Source organism: Pleurodeles waltl, chromosome 1_1, assembly GCF_031143425.1.
Source record: "Pleurodeles waltl isolate 20211129_DDA chromosome 1_1, aPleWal1.hap1.20221129, whole genome shotgun sequence".
Taxonomy (NCBI): Eukaryota; Metazoa; Chordata; class Amphibia; order Caudata; family Salamandridae; genus Pleurodeles; species Pleurodeles waltl.
Window position 1 is genome coordinate 46,209,483 of NC_090436.1, and position 21,399 is coordinate 46,230,881.

At 46.3% G+C, this 21,399-nt stretch overlaps 1 protein-coding gene across 1 annotated transcript in view; it reads left to right on the forward strand.

Moving 5' to 3' along the window:
- LOC138260406 (uncharacterized) overlaps positions 1 to 21,399 on the forward strand; it is a 95,386-nt gene that overhangs the window by 41,381 nt on the left and 32,606 nt on the right. Inside the window, exons 3-4 of the mRNA XM_069208898.1 lie at positions 1,222 to 2,071; positions 7,494 to 7,674. Of these exons, the coding sequence (XP_069064999.1) occupies positions 1,222 to 2,071; positions 7,494 to 7,674 (1,031 nt within the window). The remainder of the gene's footprint in view (positions 1 to 1,221; positions 2,072 to 7,493; positions 7,675 to 21,399) is intronic.

A 21,399-nucleotide genomic window follows, 5' to 3' on the forward strand; every position in this document is an offset into this window, starting at 1 on the left:
CCCCATTTATGTTGTCTTGTGTGAAATATGGGAACATTTTCCTTAGGTGAACAACCTTGAAAAACATTTAATGCGAAGAAAAAGTACAAGTAACATACAGATAGAAGGACAGAACGTGTTTCATGGATGAGCTCCAGTGTTTTTAATGGGACCATGCTTTTATTTTTCTGCAAGAACCCACAGCTCTCAGTGGTTCAGTACTACAAACGTACTGCTGGGCTGAGTACTTTGGAATGGGCAGAACTGTGTAATTATTTGCAGGTCTGCAATATTTAAAGTGTGAGCCAGTACTTCTCTACTAGGATGCAGTTCTTGAAATGTGAGCCAGTACTTCTTTTCTAGGATGTAGTACTTGAAATATCAGCCAGTACTTCTCTACTAGGATGCAGTACTTGAAGTGTGAGCCAGTACTTCTCTACAAAGATTCACTACTTGAAGTGTGAGCCAGTACTTCCCTACTGTAATGCAATACTTGAAGTGTGAGCCAGTATTTATCTACTAGAATGCAATACTTGAAGTATGTGCCAGTGCTTCTCTACTAGGATACAAAACTTGCAGTGCAAGCCAGTACATCTCTGCTAGGTTGCAATACTTGAAATGCAAGCCAGTACTTCTCTACAACGATGCAATACTTGAAGTATGAGCCAGTACTTCTCACCTAGGGTGCAATACTTGAAGGGTGAGGCAGTACAGCTCTACTAGGATGCAATTCTTGAAATATGAGCCAGTTCTTCTCTATTAGGTTATAACACTTGTAGTGTGAGCCAGTACCTACTAGCATACAATACTTGCAACGAGACAGTAACCAAACCTTTCAGCAGGTCTATATTGCTCGTAATAGAGTCGCAGCAATGCTGTAGTGAGTAGGGTGCACCAGTACCCGTCACAATGTTCACTGTCTGCAAAGCAGACAGTGAACATAGCGACGATGCTGGCCAGGGGGCCCCTGCACCCTGTCTCCGCCAGCCTTTTCATGGCAGTGTTACCACCATAGAATCGCTGTTGGAGAAGGGCGTTGTAATCCCCAGGGCAGCACAGTTTGCAGCGCTGTCCTGGCGGATTAGGACTGCTACCACCGCCAGACCGCCAGGATTAAAAACAAAAGGATAATGACAGCAAACATTGCTGTTTGTTCAGTCATAACAACCAGTCCGCTTGCATGTGTTCTGGTTTTACCTGAATGTGAATGACAGTTAATATGTGCCTTCTCTTTCATTGTAGAGACCGTTTTGTTTTGTATTGATCGGAGCAATAACTGCAAGATTGGTTTACCTCCAGCTGCAGAGGAGGACAACTACCACCTGCGAGCCATGGAATTAGGAAATTTAGGGAATGTCAGCCATGTTTTCTTCAATCCAAGAGGTGAGATGTTTGTCGTGCGTGAGCACGAGCTTTTTAAAGGACCAACACCTTCAGCACGGTGGAGTGACTGGTTCCAGTTGGCGAAATGTGTCGGAAGAGGTATATGGGACCAGTTCAAGTTCCTTTCTTTCAGCCCTGGAGGCATCCTCTATGCAGTTACCAAGGCTGGGGCTTTTTATAAAGGCCCTGAACCTAACAACAAACATGTATCCTGGCTCCATAAACAAGCCACTAAACTAGGCGGCAGGGACTGGCAGTACTTTGATGTTCTCTTTTTTGATCCAGAAGGCATCATGTATGTTATTTTGAGGGGTGCACTTCTTAAAAACCCCCCGGTAACAAATATATTAGGCGAATGGGTCACTCAAAGCGTAAACGTTGGAAAAAGTGGTTGGGACAAATACTCCCATTTCATGGGGTTTTCCTCTGAAGGCGATCTTTGGTGTGTTTCAAGGAATGATGGAGTGATGTACTCAGCGCCACCACCTACTCATAGGAATGATCGTTGGGTAGAGAGAGCCAAGAGGATGGGGTCGGATTATCGTACATACAAACATATGAAGTTCACACATGATAAGACAATCCAGAAGATTTTGAGACTCGACTTCCTACTGGACAGTGGAGAGGTCCTGGAAACACACCCGGAGGTGGTTGCCCTGCAAGAATACGATAACAAGGATAGCACCAGTCCACTCAAATGCACCTTTGAGTGAGTATGAAATGTAGTTTTCTGATGAATTTAACAACTATGCTGGCTGCTTATAATGAAATTATTTCTTCAAAATGCTACTCTCACCACCCTTTCCACTCCACTACAGTGTCTCTCACCCTACTTTGACCCAGACTCCTTAGCCAGGTGACCTACAGTGAACCTCTTTAACGTTTCAAAACTTTTCCTGGTTTCACAATATCATCCACTCGAATAAATACAATGAGTAATTGATATCATTAACATCATTGCAATCTGCACCTTTTCTTACTTGTCATTCCCTGAGCACAATGCTCCTGGATGCACAAGAAATACAAAACACACTGCTTTTTCTCATAGTTATTTTAAATTGTTTTGGGCAAATTCAGACCCAAGCTGTGGTACACCCAATGTAAACATTGGATGAGATAGATCACTATTGACAGCAAAAATAAATCACACGTCATATTATCCTTCAAAAACTACTCAGTCGTCCAATGGAATCCCCCAGATAGGGTCTGTAGGAGGCTGGCCTGGTGTGTGGTGTGAACCTATGGTACTAAAACCTTATACCAGGTCCAGGTATCCCTTATTAGTGTAGTGTAGTCATTGTCTGGAAGCCATGCTCTCTAGAGTAGCTGTGGATGCGCAGCCAGGGCTTATCTAGGAGACATGGAAAGCTCATGCAATACCACTGTAGTCACACTTAGTACATATGAACATGAAAGAGAACACTCAGGCGGTCATTCTGACCTTGGCGGGCGGCGGAGGCCGCCCGCCAAAGTCCCGCCGTCAGGTTACCGTTCCGCGGTCGAAAGACCGCGGCGGTAATTCTGACTTTCCCGCTGGGCTGGCGGGCGGTCGCCTTCAGACCGCCCGCCAGCCCCGCGGGAAAGAGGCTTCCACGATGAAGCCGGCTCGGAATCGAGCCGGCGGAGTGGAAGCTGTGCGACGGGTGCAGTTGCACCCGTCGCGTATTTCACTGTCTGCGCAGCAGACAGTGAAATACATGTAGGGGCCCTCTTACGGGGGCCCCTGCAATGCCCATGCCAGTGGCATGGGCACTGCAGGGGCCCCCAGGGGCCCCGCGACCCCCCCTACCGCCATCCGGATCCCGGCGGTCGGACCGCCGGGATCTGGATGGCGGTAGGGGGGGTCGGAATCCCCGCGGCGGTGCAGCAAGCTGCGCCGCCGTGGAGGATTCAATGGGGCGGCGGTACACTGGCGGGAGCCCGCCAGTGGTGCCGGTCCGACCGCGGCTTTACCGCCGCAGTCGGAATCCCCATTGGAGCACCGCCGGCCTGTCGGCGGTGCTCCCGCGGTCCTCCGCCCTGGCGGTCTTTGACCGCCAGGGTCAGAATGACCGCCTCAGTGTTACAAAAATAAAGGTCCTTTATTTTGGCGACACAAATACCAAAAATACCATAGAGACACAAATTATATACACTAGTATGCAGAAATAGGCATAAAAACAGTTTGAAAACAGTGCAATTAGTGAAAATCACAATAGTTAGAAATAGGCCTAGGGGTGGCACAAACCATATACTAAGAAAGTGGAATGCGAAAGTTGGTCACCCACCTAGGTAAGAGTAGTGTTTAGAGGGGAGCTGGGAGTACTAGAAAAGCCCAAAGGTAAGTATCACAACCCATCCCAGCGACCAGGAAAGCAGGAGTAAAACACAAAAACTTTCCCAGAACACACACAGAAACGAAAAGAAGGATTATGCAAGAACCAGAAGAGACTGCAAGACACCAACAGTGGATTACTGGACCGGAGGACCTGTGGAAGAAGGGGACGAAGTCTAATAAGCACAGAAGAGTCCATGAAGAACAGAAGCCCCTGCTAATCCAGATGAAGGTGCAAAAGGAAGAACCACCGGTGAGGAAGAATAGTCAGTATTGCACCCAAGAAGACAGAGTTGGGTTCCTGGTTGGTGCAAGTGATGTCCCACCCCAGATAAAGCATTGCAGTTTGGTTTGCACTGCTGGAGTCCGCCAACAAGCCTTGGCGCATGCAAAGCTCATGGTTAGCGGAAAATGGCGCTACCCAGGACCAGGAAGGACCAGGTGGACTCTATCCAGGAGAAGGAGTAAGAGGGGGCTCTCAGCAACTCAGAAATCACTCAGAAGACCAGGCAGCAAGCACAGGAGTCCCAGAGCATGGGGACAAAGGACAGTGCAAAAGAGGCCCACTCAGCACATCGCCAAAGAACCACTCAGGAAGCTGTGGGTCACAGGATAGAGTGCTTGGGGCTGGAACTGCAAGATGCACAAAGAAGATGCTTGGGGAGGCAAGCTTTTACCTCCACCAAAGTTGGACAGTGGGACGTCAGGTCTGTCAGGACCACTTCAGTCCACCACCCGTGAGGCAGGATCCACACAACTCAGCAGGAGAGGGGATCCACGCAGCCAGTTGTCATTTCAGTAGGTGCCTACTGAAGCAGGGGAGTGACTCCTTCAGTCCAAGGGAGATTCCTTCGCTCTTCTCATGCAGGCTGAAGACCGGCTGTCCTCGAGATGCACGACTGGGAAACAGTTGCAGTTGTTGGCAGGAGCAGAAGATACAATGTTCCAGATGGCGTCTTGCTTCTTAGTTGCAGTTTGAAGAGTTTCTGGAGGGTCCAGATGCAGTTTCTTCGGTGAGAGGTTGAAGTGGAGGATGCAGAGGATTCCTGCTGGAGGCCTGCAATCTGAACACGAAGAATCACCGACGAGATAGCCATGAAAGGGGGATTGGTCAGCTAAACAGGTAAGCACCTATCAGGGGTGGGCTCTGACGTCAGCTTCAGGCACTAGCCACTCAGATACTCCCAGAGTTCCCTGCCAACTATGGAATCCAAGATGGCAAAACCCAGGGACCCTCTGGAGGAGCTCTGAGCACCACCCCAGGAGGGGTGCTGGACAGGGGAGTGGTCACTCCCCTTTCCTTTGTCCAGTCGAGTGCTGGAGCAGGGGCTGAGGTCCCTGAACCGGTGTAGACTGGATTATTCAAGGAGGGCACCAAATGTGCCCTTCAAACCATTTCCAGTGGCTTGTGGAGGCTACCCCTCCCAAGCCTTTAACACCTATTTCCAAAGGGAGAGGGTGTAACACCACTCTCCCAAATTAAATTCTTTGTTCTGCCTTCCTGGACTTAGGATTTTCAAGCAACAGGAGAGCAGAAACCTGTCTGTGAGGTGGCAGCAGCTGGGGCTCCCTGGACAACCTCAGAAGGCTGTACTGGCATTACTGGGGGTCCTCTAAGGAGCTCCCAGAGTGCATGGGATCATACAACCAATGCTTGCAAAAGCATGGGGCTATGATTCCTAAATGTTTGATACCAAAAATACCTATGTTCGGAGTTACCATTATGTAGCTGGGCATAGGTAGTGACCTATATCCAGTACATTAATAAAATGGCGACCTGGAACTCACGAAGTCTGGGAAAATGGTCCTGGAGGTCGTAGGGGCATCTCTGCTAATGCAGGGGTGCCCTCACACACAGGTACTTTGCACCCTGACTTCAGGACCGGAGGGCCTGCTATAGGAGTGACTTATAAGTTACTTGGTGCAGTGTAAATGGCATTGAGAGGGCGCTTGCACATTTTCACCCAGGCTGCAATGGCAGTCCTACAGAAGCCTTTACATGGGCTGCCTATGGGTGGCAAAATATATGCTGCACCCCATAGGGATCCCCTACAGCCCCTATGCCCTGGGTACCAAGGTACCATATTCTAGGGACTTATTAGGGGGCACCAGTATGCCAATTGTGGGTGACATACTGTGTTAACAGTATTGAGAAACCAATTTTAAGGGCGAGAGCATAACTACTGGGGTCCTGGTTAGCTGGATCCCAGTAGACAAGGTCCAACACTGACAAACAGGCTAAAAGTGGGGTAACCAAGCTAGAAAGAGGCTACTTTCCTACAACGGCAAAGTTCAGTCTTTGTCCCCTTTCATAGGCAGAAGCAGCAACTGCAGGATAGCCTAAGAAAGAACAGTCACAGAGCACTTCTCCTCAGCTCGTCAGATCTTCTCCTTGGCAGAGGTTCCTCATGGTTCCAGAAGTGATCTGAAGTCTGGGGTATTGGGTCCAATACTTATACTCCTTTCTGCCTTTAAAGTAGGCAAACGTCAAAGGAAAGTCTCTGTTGTTTACATGAACCCGCCTTGCCCAGGCCAGGCCCCAGACATACACCAGGCGGTTGGAGACTGCATTGTGTGCAGTCAGGGACAGCCCATTCAGGTATACATGACCACTCCTCCCACCACTCTAGCCCAGATGACTCATCAGGATATGCAGGCTACATCCCAGCTCCCTTTGTCTCACTGGCTAGAGGAGATTCATAAACAGTCCAACTGCCAGTCTGACCCAGACAGGGAATCCACAAGCAGGCAGAGTCACAGAATGGTTAAAGCAAGAAAATGCATACTTTTTTAAAGTAGCATTGTCAAAGTAACAATCTAAAAACCAACTTCAATAATAGATGTATTTTTAAATTGTGAGTTTAGAGACCCAAACTCCACATTTCTATCTGCTCTCGAAGGGAAACTGCCAAATTTATCCTTATTGCTGCGGTGAGAAGCAGGCGGGCCAACTGTCCAATCACAGGCAGGCCACCACCCTCTTGGATGACCACTTCCTGGGAAGTATGGTAAAAATCAATCCCAGGGAGCAACATTCATTAAAAATCCAAAATGGTTGAAACTGAATTTTGTAGGTTAGGTATGACTGAGTCCACCCACTGGTGTGGCTAAAAATCCTTAAAACACCACTTTCCTGCCCTTTCCTAATCTAATCAAGAGGGTACCTGGTTGTCTGGATTTGCAGGAAATGGGGGAGGTTCTGAGCTGCTCCAAATGTCCTTCCCTCCTTTGAAGTCCAGTTTGGCTAATCTGAACTAGTTATATTAATTTCAACAATGGCAAGTTGTTGGATTTATTATAACAAGAAGTTTGATACTGAACGTGAAATAGTTAGCTCCTTTTGTGACTTTATTAATAAGAATAAAGCCTCCCCATTTTAAAAGCACCCAGCAAGGCAGGTCTCCCTTTAAAATGACACTGGGCACCTCTGCAGTAAACCTATGGGTGCAGTACCTATGCTGGGGTCCCTAACCCTACATGCCCTACCATATTCTAGGGACCTATAGGTTAGTTGACACAGCCAATTATATTTAGCCTCATTTGCATTTCCTTTTACTCAGAGCACAGGCCCTGGGACTGGTTAGCAGTGCCCAGGGCACCGTCAGAGTCAGGAACATATCAGCAAAAAGTGAAAAATGGGGGCAAAAAGTTAGGTGGTTCCCACCTGTAACTACTGGCTTCAATATAGCAGCACAATCCTTTTCATTGGCTCAGCTGATTGTTTTGACTCTGACCTCAAATTCCCTTTCTCATATTGCTAATCTACAGTCTCTTGTCATGACATATTCTAACTGTGGTGTGTGTCTGCTTATTTCAGAATTGATAAAACATGTATTGTTGAGACCCAGTTTACCCATGAACATGGATTTGAAATCGGATTTGAAGCTGAAACCACCTTTACTGCTAAAATACCTCTTGTTGGGGAAGGAGGTGCCCGTGTAGCTGCAAGTACATCCACTTCACATACTTGGAATTTTACTGACATCAACAGAATTGAGGTACAGATTTACCTGCTTACTTTATTTTATCTATGGATGAGAATAGGTGAATATTACTGTATATCTTAATAAGAAGGAACAGAAATGCTCTATGACTCTGCATGGATAGGTTGTCCTAGAATGTGAACCCTTATGTCAAGGAATGTTCTTTTTTTCCTTCTGTGAACTAACAACCCATGTTAAAGAGACAGTTTTTAGGAAGACTTCCTTATTGCTTTCTGAAGGCAGCAAATGATTTCCTTAAACTGTAGAACATTATGGGCCTGATTCACAAAGTTAAACGTTGACCAAAAGTCTAAGTTTAGACCAAAAATGTAAACTTAGACCAAAAGTTTAACTTTATTCGTAGTAAAGTTACACTTTTGGTCTAAACTTGTAAAGTGTAAAGTTAGTCCACAAAACTTCTGTGTCCAGGGTTGAGTGGCTTAACATAGCCCAAGAGTTCTAGAAGGGGCTCAGAGTCAATGAGCACAATCATCAAAGACTGTGCCAAAAATCAAATCACATTCCAATGAATTCACAGCAATCAGTTATGTCATTTTCATGTATTTAACAATGCCCTTATTTCTTCATGATCATTCAAACCTTGGGATGCTATATGGAATCTTGCTTCAAGTCTTGCCTCTGTTCTTAAAAGATTGTTCTCAAGCTTTGATTTGCATACTGCCTAGGGGATCACATGCAGTAGAGTCAATTCTATGTCATTTTCATTATGCTCTGCCTCAGGAGCACCTTGTAGTTTACATTTTATGCAGGATCTGTGTTGCAGAATCCTATTCTTCACTGCCTGAGTAGTCTGACCTATGCATATTTTGTTACAGGGATATTTCACACAATATACCACATTTCTGGTATTACAAAAAACATTTTGGTGCCATATCTATCCTCCCATCACCACTTCTTTGCTGTTCTTAGCAAAAGTACAAGCGAAACATTTATTATGCTTCTAATGTCGCGATACAGGGGATTGGGGTCTCCAAGACCGAAAACAACCGAGGAGAGGGGCCGCAATTCTCCCTCCTGCCAATATTAGGGCTGTTCCCTGAGGGTTGGGGTCCCCAGGACCTAAGTTGGCCCTGGGAGGGGGGCCGCTGCCCCTCTTCCCCTTGCGTTACATGGCAGGGGGCTGGGGTGGTGTTACTCGGGCTGAAATCATACCAAGAAATAAGCATGGGAGTCCTTCTGCAGCAGATACATAGATCCTCTGCAACTTTGTGGCAACATTAAAAAGAAATTTGGCCCCTGGCCGGGTCCCTGTGGGACCCCACCAGGACCAAAGGGTCAGGGTATTCCTACCCTGACCCCTTGTCAGTTTTCTTTACATTTTTTCTCTGCATTCGCCGAGTCCCAAGATGGATGCCACCAATTCCTGGTTGAAGTGGTGGTAGCCAATCAAATTCCACAATGAGATCTGTTTGAGGATTCTCGTCCCTAGATGTACATAAAACATTTTCTCTAAACCTCAAAAACTATTGATCGGATTTACACCAAACTCCAATAAGAGATCTTTCTGGTCCAAAGATATAGCTTTCTGTAACATTTGGTGTGATTCCGTTCAGCGGTTTAGGCTGTAGTCGTGTTCAAAATCACTATGGGAAATTGCATGGAGAAAATGTGTTTTGGGATCCCCCATTTTTCTCGGCTCTTGCTGGATGGATCACCCTCAGACTTTACAAATAGCACTTGATGTGAGTGGCAAACTACTTTTGAAAAAATTGTGAAGATTTGTCCAGTGGCACCAAAGTTATTAACAAAACAAAACATGCTTTTCCTATAGTAAGTAGGTCCCAACAATAACTACCTACTGGTGACTGTCAGTAGGTAATGTAAAAATATAAAAAAGTAATATATTGTAAAAAAAAAAAATAATAATTACACTGTTTGTGTGTGTGTGTATATATAGATTATTGTTGCGCATGGAAGGTTTGGGGTGATCTGTCAAGCAGGGGATGAGAAAAAGGGGGGTCAAAAAAGTTAGTTTCCCATGTTAATTCTCATAGGACCTTTCATCACGACCACAGCCTGAATCAATGGAGAGAATTACACAAAATTTGGCAGAGAGCCAGCCTTCGGTATGCAGAATGTGCTTTTGCTTATTTGGTGTAAATCCGTTCAGTAATTTTGGAGATATTAAAGGTAAAATAAATTTGTATACCTAGGGCTGCAGCTCCTTTGCTATGATTTGCGAAAAAAAGATGAGCTCATGCAGGGAAATGCACAGCTCTGATTGGCTGCCAATGCTTCAAACCAGGAAATGTTGGCAGCCACCTTGGGACTCTGCTTCAGCTAAGCCCCAAGTTATAGTTACCTTAGGGCATGAGATACAGTTACTTGAAAGACCTCTAACTGTAACTGCTGACTTTCTATGATTTTGTATGAGTTAATTCAGACCCAAAGTATAATGTCCCTGTAACCTTTGTTTTTTTCAGTGAAATATATATATACACACACACACATGCAGACACATATTTATATAAATATATGAGTATATGTATGTAGCTAACTATTAATATTATTAGGCTATATTTAATTAACATTATATTAAAACTATAAGTTAGACTATTTTAGTCTATTTTTGAACAGTGTGAGCTTCACCCATATTTTTCTTCTGATATTTGTGTTCTTACCATTATAAGTATATGATCTCAATATTTTTTCTGATATTTTTGACATTGAAATTCCTTTCCTCAATATCTATATTAAAAAATATATCTTTTTCTATTTTTTGTTGATATTAGTGTCAAGGATATTTGTTTCCTATATGCTTGTACTCATTATAGACAGATGATCACAAAAATAATTTTCCTATATGTTTGACAACAATAGTCCTTGGAACAATGTTGTTTCATTAATTACCCTTAAAGCATTACATGAGAAATGGTCTGCTGACATATAGGAAGAAATTGAGAAATAGCCTGAAACGCTTGTCTTTAGAAGAGGTTACTGAACCTTTTAAATTACCTTTGTAGGCTCTTTGTAGACCTTCATAGAATAAACAGTGCTGTATGGACTGGCATCCAATATCATACAATCCAACATTTGAGAAGAGATAAGAGGGATAGTTTGAAAATAATAATTGGGAGAATATATTTCCCCCCTTGACGTTTATTAAACCAGAAGTAATATTTTGTGGGACACAGCTAAAATAAAGCAATTTTTGGTTTCACAAATTGTCATGTATGCAACAGGCCCAAGTTGATCTCCACATTGGAGGGAGCAGTGCTGTTTTCAACTTAGAACTTGCTAGCACATATCAGCAGGTAGTTTTGTAGGGAAATTCCAGACATTGTACTACTTTCATCACATCGGAGGGAATGTTTCGGTTCAAAAGGATGCCCTTCAGATTAGCCAGTGCCACGTCTGTCTTTCAATGCGCCAATAAAGAACCTCTTGATGTGCTTGATTGAGCAATATCGTTTCAAGATTACGGCCCTCATTACGAAGATGGTGGTCTGGGCCGCCATGCCGGCAGTGGTGGTAAATACCACCGCCATTACCGCCGCCGGCATGGCGGCCCAGACCGCCATATAATGTACATGGCACAACCGCCACTGGTGTAAGCCTGGCGATGGCGAAATTACTTATCCGACATGCAGGGCTGCCCGTCGGATAATGTACCTTTTTCCCCTAGCCTTTCCCTGGCGGTTCACCCCGCCAGGTAAAGGCTGTCAGAATGGCTGTCTCGGGATCCCTGTCCACAGCCCTGTCACACATGTGACATCCTGATTTACGGCCAGTGATATGCGCGACGGGTACTCCTGCCATCGTCAATGTACAGGCCCTGCATTCTGCCAGGATGGCTGAAGGAAACACTGTTTCCGCCCACCGGCCCAGCGGAATGTTAGCAATGTGGGCGGCAGGGTCTTCAACTCGCTGTCGGTCTTTTGTAGACCGCCAGCACCGAACTCAGTGGGTTTTCCCACTGAGTTCGCAATGAGGGCCTACATTTTAGCATTTGGTAAGGATAATGATCAGCATGATTTGAAGTTGATTTTGAAGAGTAGTACTGGCCTCATCAGACAGAGGGGTTCCGTTTCAGTTTAAAAAAAATCTTCAGATAGGTCTACTTAGATCTGACAGCCTTAGGGTGGTCACCCCTAACTTTTTGCCTGCCTCCCTCCACTTTTTGGACACTGTTTTTGCTGGGTTTAGGACTGCTAACCAGTGCTAAAGTGCAAATGCTCTCTCCCTTAAAACATGGTGACATTGGTTCATACCCAATTGGTTTATTTAATCTACTTGTAAGACCCCAGTAAAGTGCACTACATGTACCCAGAGCCTGTAGATTAAATGCTACTAGTGGGCCTGCAGCACTGATTGTGCCACCCACATACGTAGCCTCTTAACCATGCCTCAGGCCTGCCATTGCAAGGCCTGTGTGTGCAGTTTCACTGCCACTTCGACTTGGCATTTAAAAGTACTTGCCAAGCCTTAAACTCCCCTTTTTCTACATATATGTCACCCTTAAGGTAGGCTGTAGGTAACCCCTAGGGCCAGGTGTTATGTAGATAAAAGGCAGGACATATACCTGTGCAGTTTATATGTCCTGGTAGTGTAAAACTCCTCCATTTGTTTTTACACTGCTGTGAGGCCTGCTACTTTCATAGGCTAACATTAGGGCTACACTCATATACTGCTTGAGTGGTAGATTCTGAGCTGAAAGGAGTAACAAGTTCCTATTTAGTATGGCCAGAATGGTAATACAAAATCCGGCTGACCGATGAAGTTGGATTTAATATTACTATTTTAGAAATGCCACTTTTAGAAAGTGAGCCTTTCTCTGCACTTAAATCCTTCTGTGCATTACAACCCATGTCTGGTTGGGTTAGTTGACAGCTCCCTTGTGTGTTCCACTCAGACAAACCCTAAACACAGGATTCTCAGTCACATCTGCACACATCTTTATACTGAATGGGTCTATCTGGGCTGAGAAGGTGGAGTGCCTGACACTTACATGTTAAAGGACAGTAGCCTGCCCTTACTCAATGGACTGCCACACCCCCTACTGGGACCCTGACAGACAGGATAGAACTGAAAGGGGACCTTGTGCACTTCTAAGCCACTCTTTGAAGTCTCCCCCACTTCAAAGGCACATTTGGGTATTCAAGCAGGGTCCCTGACCCTACCAACTCAGACACTTCTGGACAAGATACCACTGGTGAAGTATCCCTGAACCAGAACCTGCAACCCGCCAAGAACAACTGCCTGGCTGCCCAAAGGACTCACCTGGACTGCTTTTCTAAGGACTGCTGCCTCGCTGTTGCCCTGCTGCCTTGCTGCTCTCTGGCTGTCCTGAGAAGTGCTCTCCAAGGGCTTGGATAGAGCTTGCCTCCTGTTCCCTGAAGTCTCAAGACCAACAAGACTTCATCTCTGCAAAAGAACCCCTTGTGCTGTGAAAATCAACGCACAACCTACAAGAAACGACGCACAGCCTGCATCGCGGTGAGAAAATCCCACTGAACAGGAACAATGCAGCCCAACTCCCCGAAGACGAGATCGACGCAGCACCAACATTGTGGCCAGAAATTTGACGCACAGCCCACTGGATCGATGCAAAGCCGAACCGGAATGACGCAGCCCGACTTCCTGCGAGAAGAATCAACGTAGTGCCTGCTGTGTGGCAGAAATTTCCACGTATCGCCCACCGGATCGACCCAGACCCTGTGACTTCGTCCTGCACGCCCAGGATTTCAACGCATCATCCCCGTGGCGTCTGAAAACCCAGCAACCCGAAGAGGATCCCAGTCCACGTGCTGGGAATCAACGCAAAGCCTGCCCTGCATGAAAACTCAATGACGCATTGTCTGTGTCCACGGAAAAAACGATACACACCTCCACGTTTTCCATGCAACTCCTCCTCTGCGGTCCCTTGTGGAGAATTTGAACGCAAACCAGGTACTTTGTGCTTGCAAGAGACATTTGATGCTTTTAAAGAACTAAAGACTCTTTATATCATTTTCTAAGTGATATTCCAATGTGTACTTATTGAATCTTAATCGTTTTGGCCTGCATTTATCCAGATAAATATTATATATTTTTTTAAACACTGTGTGGTGTTTTTATGTGGTGTTTTTACTGTGTTACCGTATGAGTTATTGCACAAATACTTTACACATTGCCTTCTAAGTTAAGCCTGGCTGCTCAGTGCCAAGCTACCTTAGGGTGGGACCAGGATGATTTGGATTGAGTGTGACTTACCCTGAGTAGAGTTAGGGTCCTTGCTTGGACAGGGGGTAAATGACTGCCAACCAAAGACCCCATTTCTAACATGACACATTGGAATTCTTACGCCATAGAATATCTCGGGATGGGATTCACATCACAGGCCATCCTGGAAGTTCTCAAACTAATGACTAAGGAACAAGTAGCATCTGTTTTAGGACATTTGAATTTCTCTGCAAAGTTCATATAAAACGAATCTGCTAAGCCTGAGCCTAATAGAAGATTGTTAAAGCAAAATGCTAAAGTTATCTGGGGGAATGCCCAAAAGGAAACTTTTTTCTAAGCAGAAGAGTGACAGCATAAAAGCTCCTTTTCTCAAACCTTTTATTGTGGGTAAATTTTGTATTGTAGCAGTAGATGCAATTAACATGTATTTGGTGCTGTGCTGGAGCACGCTGCGTGAGCCAGGAAAAAACTACACAATAATAGAAAAAGAGTTGCTGGCATGTACGTTGCCTGCCAAATATTTTCCAAGTTTCTGTGGGGGAACCAATTTGTTCTAAGGATTGATAATAAACTTCTAGTCAGCATAATTGCTCCTTGGGGAGGAAGAGTCACGATGGCCAAATTGGCCAAGTTTGCCAGTCCTGCAGTAAGACTCAGGAAAAATTAACTCACAGGTGGACTGCATGTCCGGTTTGCCTTTGCCTGTTTCAGGTGGATGGGAATAAAAGAGAAGGGCTCTTTAGGCTCCAAGACATGTCTGCTGTTAAATTTGGTTCTGGAGAATATGCTATGAAGAGAAATGAATGAGGGTGATTAAGAATGACCCTTTTTTGAGGACATTAGGTGATATATTGAACAAGGCAGGCCTGATGAAAGGAGAACTCAAGGGGAAATTAGGTAGTTTTCCAAAAATCAAGGGGAACTTTCTTGGGAATTACCTGTTCTAATGAGGGGAATTAAGGCTGTGCCATATTTTGGTGTCAGACTAGGAATAATTGAAAATGGTTATATGTGGCATGTAGGTATGTTGGCAACTAAAAGGAGAGATTGTAAACATTTTGGTGGCCAGCGTTGGATGACAAGGTGTAGGAAGCTGGCCTGGTGTGTAGTCAGCACCTAAGGTACTTATACCAAGTCCAGGTATCCCCTATTAGTGAAATGTAGGCAGTGTCTAGAAGCCAAGCTCTCTTGAGGTAGCTGTGGATGAGCAGCCAACGCTTATCTAGGAGACATGCAAAGCTCATGCTATACCACTGTAGTCACACAGCACTTACACACATGAAGGAATACACCCAGTGTTACAAAAAAAGGTGTTCTATTATAGTAACACAGCACCAAAAATACTATAGAGGCAATACTCCCTTAGGAGGTAAGTAATACACAAGTTATATACACTAGTTGTCAGAAATAGGTGTAAGAATAGTTAGAAAACAGTGCAAGTAGTGTAAAACACAATAGGGAATGGTGAACATAGGGGGAGCACAAACCATATACTAAATAAATGGAATGCAAGAGTGTCACCCCCACCCAGGTAAGTGGAGTGTGTAGAGGGTCACTGGCGGTACAAGGAAAACTCAAAGGTAAGTACCACAGCACCCGTAGCAACCTGGAAAACAGGAGTAAATTCCAAGGATTTTCCTAGAACACCCACTTAGAAGAAAATAAGAGGATTGCAAAACCCAGAGTTGACTGCAAGAAACCAAATGTGAGTTCCTGGAGAGCAAGACCTGTGGAAGGAGGAGCCCAAGTTCAGAAGACACAGCAGAGTCCAGTGGGGGCAGGAGCCCCTGCCCACCAAGCTGAGGATAGCAGGAGTTGGTTGACAGTAAGGAAGAAGTCAGCTCTCCAACCCTGGAGTAGGAGTCGAGTTCCTCTGGGATACCGGTGATGTCCCACGCCAGAAGAAAGATTGCATTCGGATTTGAGTGTCCGGATTCCACCAACAAGCCTTGGCACAGGCAAAACAATTGGTGGAAAGTGGTGCTGCTGGGGACAAGAAAGGCCCAGGAGGACTCAACCCGGGAGAGGGAATCAGAGGGGGGCCTCATCATCACAGAGAGCTCACAGAAGTACAGGCAGCAGACACAGGAGTCCCTCAGGACGGGGACACAGAAGGTGCAAATGAAGCCCATGCAGCACTACAAAAAGGAGTCCGACGCCACAGTAGAGTCACTCGTGGGGCTGCACATTGCAGAAAGGAGTGTTGGGGGATGGAGCTACACGATTCCTGAAGACCCCTTGGAAGAAGTGCCAACAAGCCTTGGCAGCTGCAAATGATGTGGTGCATGGGGGTACTGTCCTGCGTGGGAAGGCAAGGGCTTACCTCCACCCAAGTTGGACAACTGGTAGAGAGGACCGTCTGGACCACTTCTGACTACCACCCATGTTGCAGGATCCATGCAGCTCAGCAGGATAGGGGATCCATATAGCTGGTTGTGATTGCTGTTGGTGCCTGCAGATGCAGGGGAGTGACTCCTTCACTCCAAGGGAGATATCTTCTTCTTACCAGTGCAGACTGAAGACAGGGTGTCCACAGAGGATGCACAACTGGGGAACTGTTGCAGAAGCTGGAAGGAGAAACAATGTTGCAGGCAAAACCTTCATCTTTGTTGCAGAGTGTTGGGTCCTGGAGAGTCCAGGTGCAGTTTCTTTGTTCAGAAGTTGAAGTAAGGGATGCAGAGGAATCCTGCTTTAATCTTGTGTAAGTGATACAGAGGAATCCTGCTTTAATCTTTCAACCCGAATCTGAGGAACCACCACCCAAAGGTAAGACCCTAAGTAGTCCTGAAAAGAGGATTGGTCACCTAGCTGGGTGAACACCTATCAGGAGGGGGCTCTGATGTCAATTGCCTGGCCTGGCCACTCAGATGCTCCCAAAGTTCCCTGCCAACCTTGAATTCAAGATGGCAGAACCTGGAGACCCTCTGGAAGAGCTCTTGGCGCCAACTCTGGGGTTGGTGATGGACAAGGGAGTGGTCACTCCCCTTTACATTGTCCAGTTTCACGCCAGAGCAGGGACTGGAGGTCCCTGAACTGGGGTAGACTAGTTTATGCATGGAGGGCACAAAATGTGCTCTTCAAAGCATATCAGTGGGCTGGGGAGCTTACATCTCCGAAGCCCTGCAACACCTATTTCCAAAGGGAGAGGGTGTAACACCCCTCTCCCAAAGTAAATCCTTTGTTCTACCTTTCTGGGCTTGAGCTACTCAAGCAACAGAGGGCAGAAACCTGTTTGTTAGGTGGCAGCAGCTGGGGCATCCCCACACTCACAAAGTCCAGGAAAGTGGGTCTGGCGTTTGTGGTGGCAACTCTCCTAGTGCAGGGATGCCCTCACAGACAGGTACCTGCACCCTGCACTCTGGGCTGAGAGGGCCTATCATGGGGATGACTTATAGAGACCTGGTGCAGTGACCTACAGTGAAAACGGGTGCATGCACTCTGTTCACACAGACTGCAATGGCAGGCCTGCAGAACCCTTTGAATGGGCTCCCTATGGGTGGCAGAATATCGGCTGCAGCCTATAGAGATCCCCTGGAACCCTAATGCCCTATATAACTGGGTACCATATACTAGGGGCTTACATGGGCACACCAGTATGCCAATTGTGAGATGAAACGATGCCAGCAACCACATTTGAAGAAGAGAGCATAATCACAGGGGTCCTGGTTAGTAGGATCCCAGTGAACACAGTCAAACACAATGACTAAGAGGCCAAAAAGTGGGGGTCACCAATCTAGAAAGAGGCTACTTTCCTATACATGGCAGATAACATAGTGCATAGGTGTGGAATTTGTAACAAGAATGGCAAAGTAGGCAGTGTGAGAAAGTAGCCTCTTTCTAGCATGGTTACCCCCACTTTTGGCCTGTTTGTGAGTGTGTGTCAGTGTGTTTTTACCGCCCCCGTGGTCCTGCTATCCAGGACCCCAGTGCTCATAGTTAAAACCATATTTGTCAGTGTGTTTTGCCTGTCTCACTGGGATCCTGCTAGCCGGGACCTCAGTGCTCATAGTTTGTGGCCTAATGTGTGTTGTCAGTAGTGCTTAACTGTGTCACTGAAGTCCTGCTATCCAGAACTTAAGTGCTTATGTCTTTCTGCTTCCAAATTAGTCACTATAGTTCAGTGACTTCATTTACCAACTCTAATTGGCACACTAGACCCCCCTTGTAATTCCCTAGTATATGGTACCTAGGTACCCAGGGCATTGGGGTTCCAGTAGATCCATTTGGGCTTCAGCATTCCTTTTGCCACCCACAAGGAGCTCAGACAAACCCTTTCACAGGACTGCCACTACAGCCTGCGTGAAATAGTGCACACACTATTTCACAGCCATTTTCACTGCACTTAAGTAACTTATAAGTCACCTAAATGTCTAACCTTCATTTACTGAAGGCTAGGTGCAAAGTTACTAAGTGTGAGGGCACCCTTGCACTATCAAAGCTGCCCCCATGCTGTCCAGGGCCAATTCCCTAGACTTCGTGAGTGCGGGGACACCATTACACGTGTACACTACATATAGGTCAATACCTATATGTAGCTTCACAATGGTAACTTCGAAGATGGCCATGTAAGGTGTCTAAGATCATGGAATTGTCCCCCCATTCCAAATTTGGGTATTGGAGGACAATCCCATACATCCTGGGGGCTCCAGTACTGCCAAACCAGCTTTCTGAGGCTTGCACTGCAGCTACAATTGCTGCCACCTCAAAGACAAGGTTCTGCCCTCCTGGGGTATTAGCATCTCAGTCCCAGGAAGGCAGAACAAAGCATTTCCCTTTGGAAATAGGTGTTACAGGATTGGGAGGGGTAGCCTCCCAGAGCCTCTGGAAATGCTTTGAAGGGCACAAATGGTGCCCTCCTTGCATAAGCCAATCTGCACCGGTTCAGGGACCCCCAATCCATGCTATGGTGCGATACTGGACAAAGGAAAGGAGAGTGACCAATACCCTATACATCACCACCCCAGGGGTGGTCCCCAGAGCTCCTCCAGTGTGTCCATGGAGTTAGCCATTTGTTTTCCAAGGTGTGGAGACACTCTGGAGATCTCTGAGTGGCCAGTGCCAGCAGGTGATGTCAGAGACCCCTCCTGATAGGTGCATATCTGGGTAGGTAGCCAATCCCCCTCTCAGGGCTATTTAGGGTCTCTCCTGAGGGTTCCTCTTCAGATTCAGCTTGCAAGTTTCACCAGGAATCCTCTGCAACTCCTGCTTCATCCTTTGATCATTGGATAGACCTCAGACTGCTTCAGGAACCGATATAACTGCAACAAAGTATCCAGAAAGGCTACTGTGACCCTGCAACTTCAGCTCCACTCAGCAACTGCAACAGTTTTCAAGGTGTGCACGCTCTGAGGACTCCCTGTCTTCACCCTGCACTAGAAGGACCGAAGAAATCTCCTGTGGAGTGACGGAGTCACTTCCCTTCTCCAGGATGCACCTTCTAAGATGGCAACCAGTTCTCTGGGACTCTTCTCCTTGTGACAAGCGTGCTCCCTGGAACATAGGTGGTGCCCTCCCCATTTGCAACAGCGCCCCTGTGCACTGCGTCATCTCTAGCTCCTGAGGCCTCTGTGCACTATTTGCAAGAATCCTTTGTGCACAGCCCCAGCACTCTATCCTGTGATGCTCAACTCTCTGAGTGGTTCTCCGGTGGCGTGGGACCTTCTTTTGTAGTGCTGCAGCAACTGCAATTTGCACCTTTTTTGTCCCCATGTCTTGGGACCTTCGTGGGTGCTGCCTGGTCATCTGTGCATTCCATCCAGTGTTGGGAGCCCCCTCTGCCTCCTCAGTCCGAGTTGAGGCCATCAGAACCCTCCTGGGTCCAGGCACCTCCATTTTGAGGCAAACCACAACATTGCTTGAACCAAGGCTTGTTGGATGAATCCAGCGCTGCAACTCACCTGCATCCAACATCTCGAAGTGGGACATCCTTTGCATCATGCAGGAACCCACAGCCATCTTCTTTGGTGCTCTTTTGCAGACTTCTTCAAAACGGAGAATCCTCTTTTGCACCATCTTCTAGGTTTGCAGGGGATCCTGCCCTTCCTGGAATCTTCTGTGACTTCTGGACTTGGTCTCCTCTCTTTACAGGTCTTCAGGTCCTGGAATCCACTATTTGTTGCTTGCAGTCTTGCTTGGTTCTTGCAATAACTCTTATCACGACTTGTAGTGTGTCCTGAGGAAACTTGCAGTACTTTACTCCTACTTTCCTGGGCCCTGGGGTGGGGTATTTTACTCACCTTTGTGGTTTTCTTACACTCCCAGCACCCCTCTACACACTACAGTTGCCTAGGGGGGAATTCCTGATTCGCATTCCACTTTCTTAGTATATGGTTTGTGTTGCCCTATGCCTATTGCTCCCTATTGCATTCTATATTATTTTATATTGTTTGCAGTATTCTGTGACTATTTACTTATCTGATTTTGGTCTCTAGTGTATATATTGTGTATAATACTTACCTCAAGAAGGATTATTGCCTCTAAGATATGTTTGGCCTTGTGTCACTAAAATAAAGTACCTTTGTTTTTGGTAACACTGAGTATTGCCTTTTATTGTGTATGAATACTGTGTAACTATAGTGGTATTGCAGGAGCTTTGCATGTCTCCTTGTTCAGCCTAAGCTGCTCTGCTACAGCTACCTCTATCAGCCCAAGCTGCTAGAATACTACTACATTCACTAATAAGGGATAACTGGACCTGGTGTAAGGTGTAAGTACCCAAGGTACCCACTACAAACCAGGCCAGCCTCCTATAGGCAGTTTCTGTGTAGGTAAGGCCATTCCTTGGATTATCCTGTGAATTTGTACCATACAATGTTCTGGGATTAGAACATTATGTTTGAGAAATGCACTACTCATTTTATATTCTGTCTTTCTTCTTTTTTTGACAACTTCATTATTTCTATGGGGGCAAATGTGTTGAGCTCACAACTTAGTGCCCGATTACGACTTTGGCAGTCCGCCATGGGTAGGAGGCCAACCTGGAGGCCCCTCTCTAACTATGACTTTTCCTCCGGGAAGACGGCACAGGCAGTGCATTGGCCTCGGCTCAAAGGGAACTGAGGCCAATGCAAGCTGCAATGCCTGCACCATTAAAAAACACAGTCAGAATGTGCACTGCCTGTCTTTGCAGGCAGTGTGCATTTCAAGTGCGCTGACAGGGAAACCCCTGCACTGACCATGACAATGGCATGTGCAGTGCAGCGCCCCCCGTGGCCCCCTCATTTCCTTTTTGCCAGCCTTTGCATGGCAGGTTCCCAACCATTCAAAGGCCAGCAAAAAGGTAAGTTGTGATCAGCATGATAGTCCTGCCTTAAACATCGCCACTGCTGACCACGACTTGCACCACTGTCAACCTGTCAGGATCTATGATCCTGGCAGTGGTGGCAGTCTTGTGGTGGTCCAACCACCAGAGTTAAATTTGATGGTCTGCAAATAATCAAGCCCTTAGATAGTGAAGCGTAAATCAATATTATTGAATGTTCAGCATTAAATGTATAGAATTTCTGGAGGCTGTGCATTTGAAAGTGGACCTTTGGTTAATATGAGCAGAAAGCATGA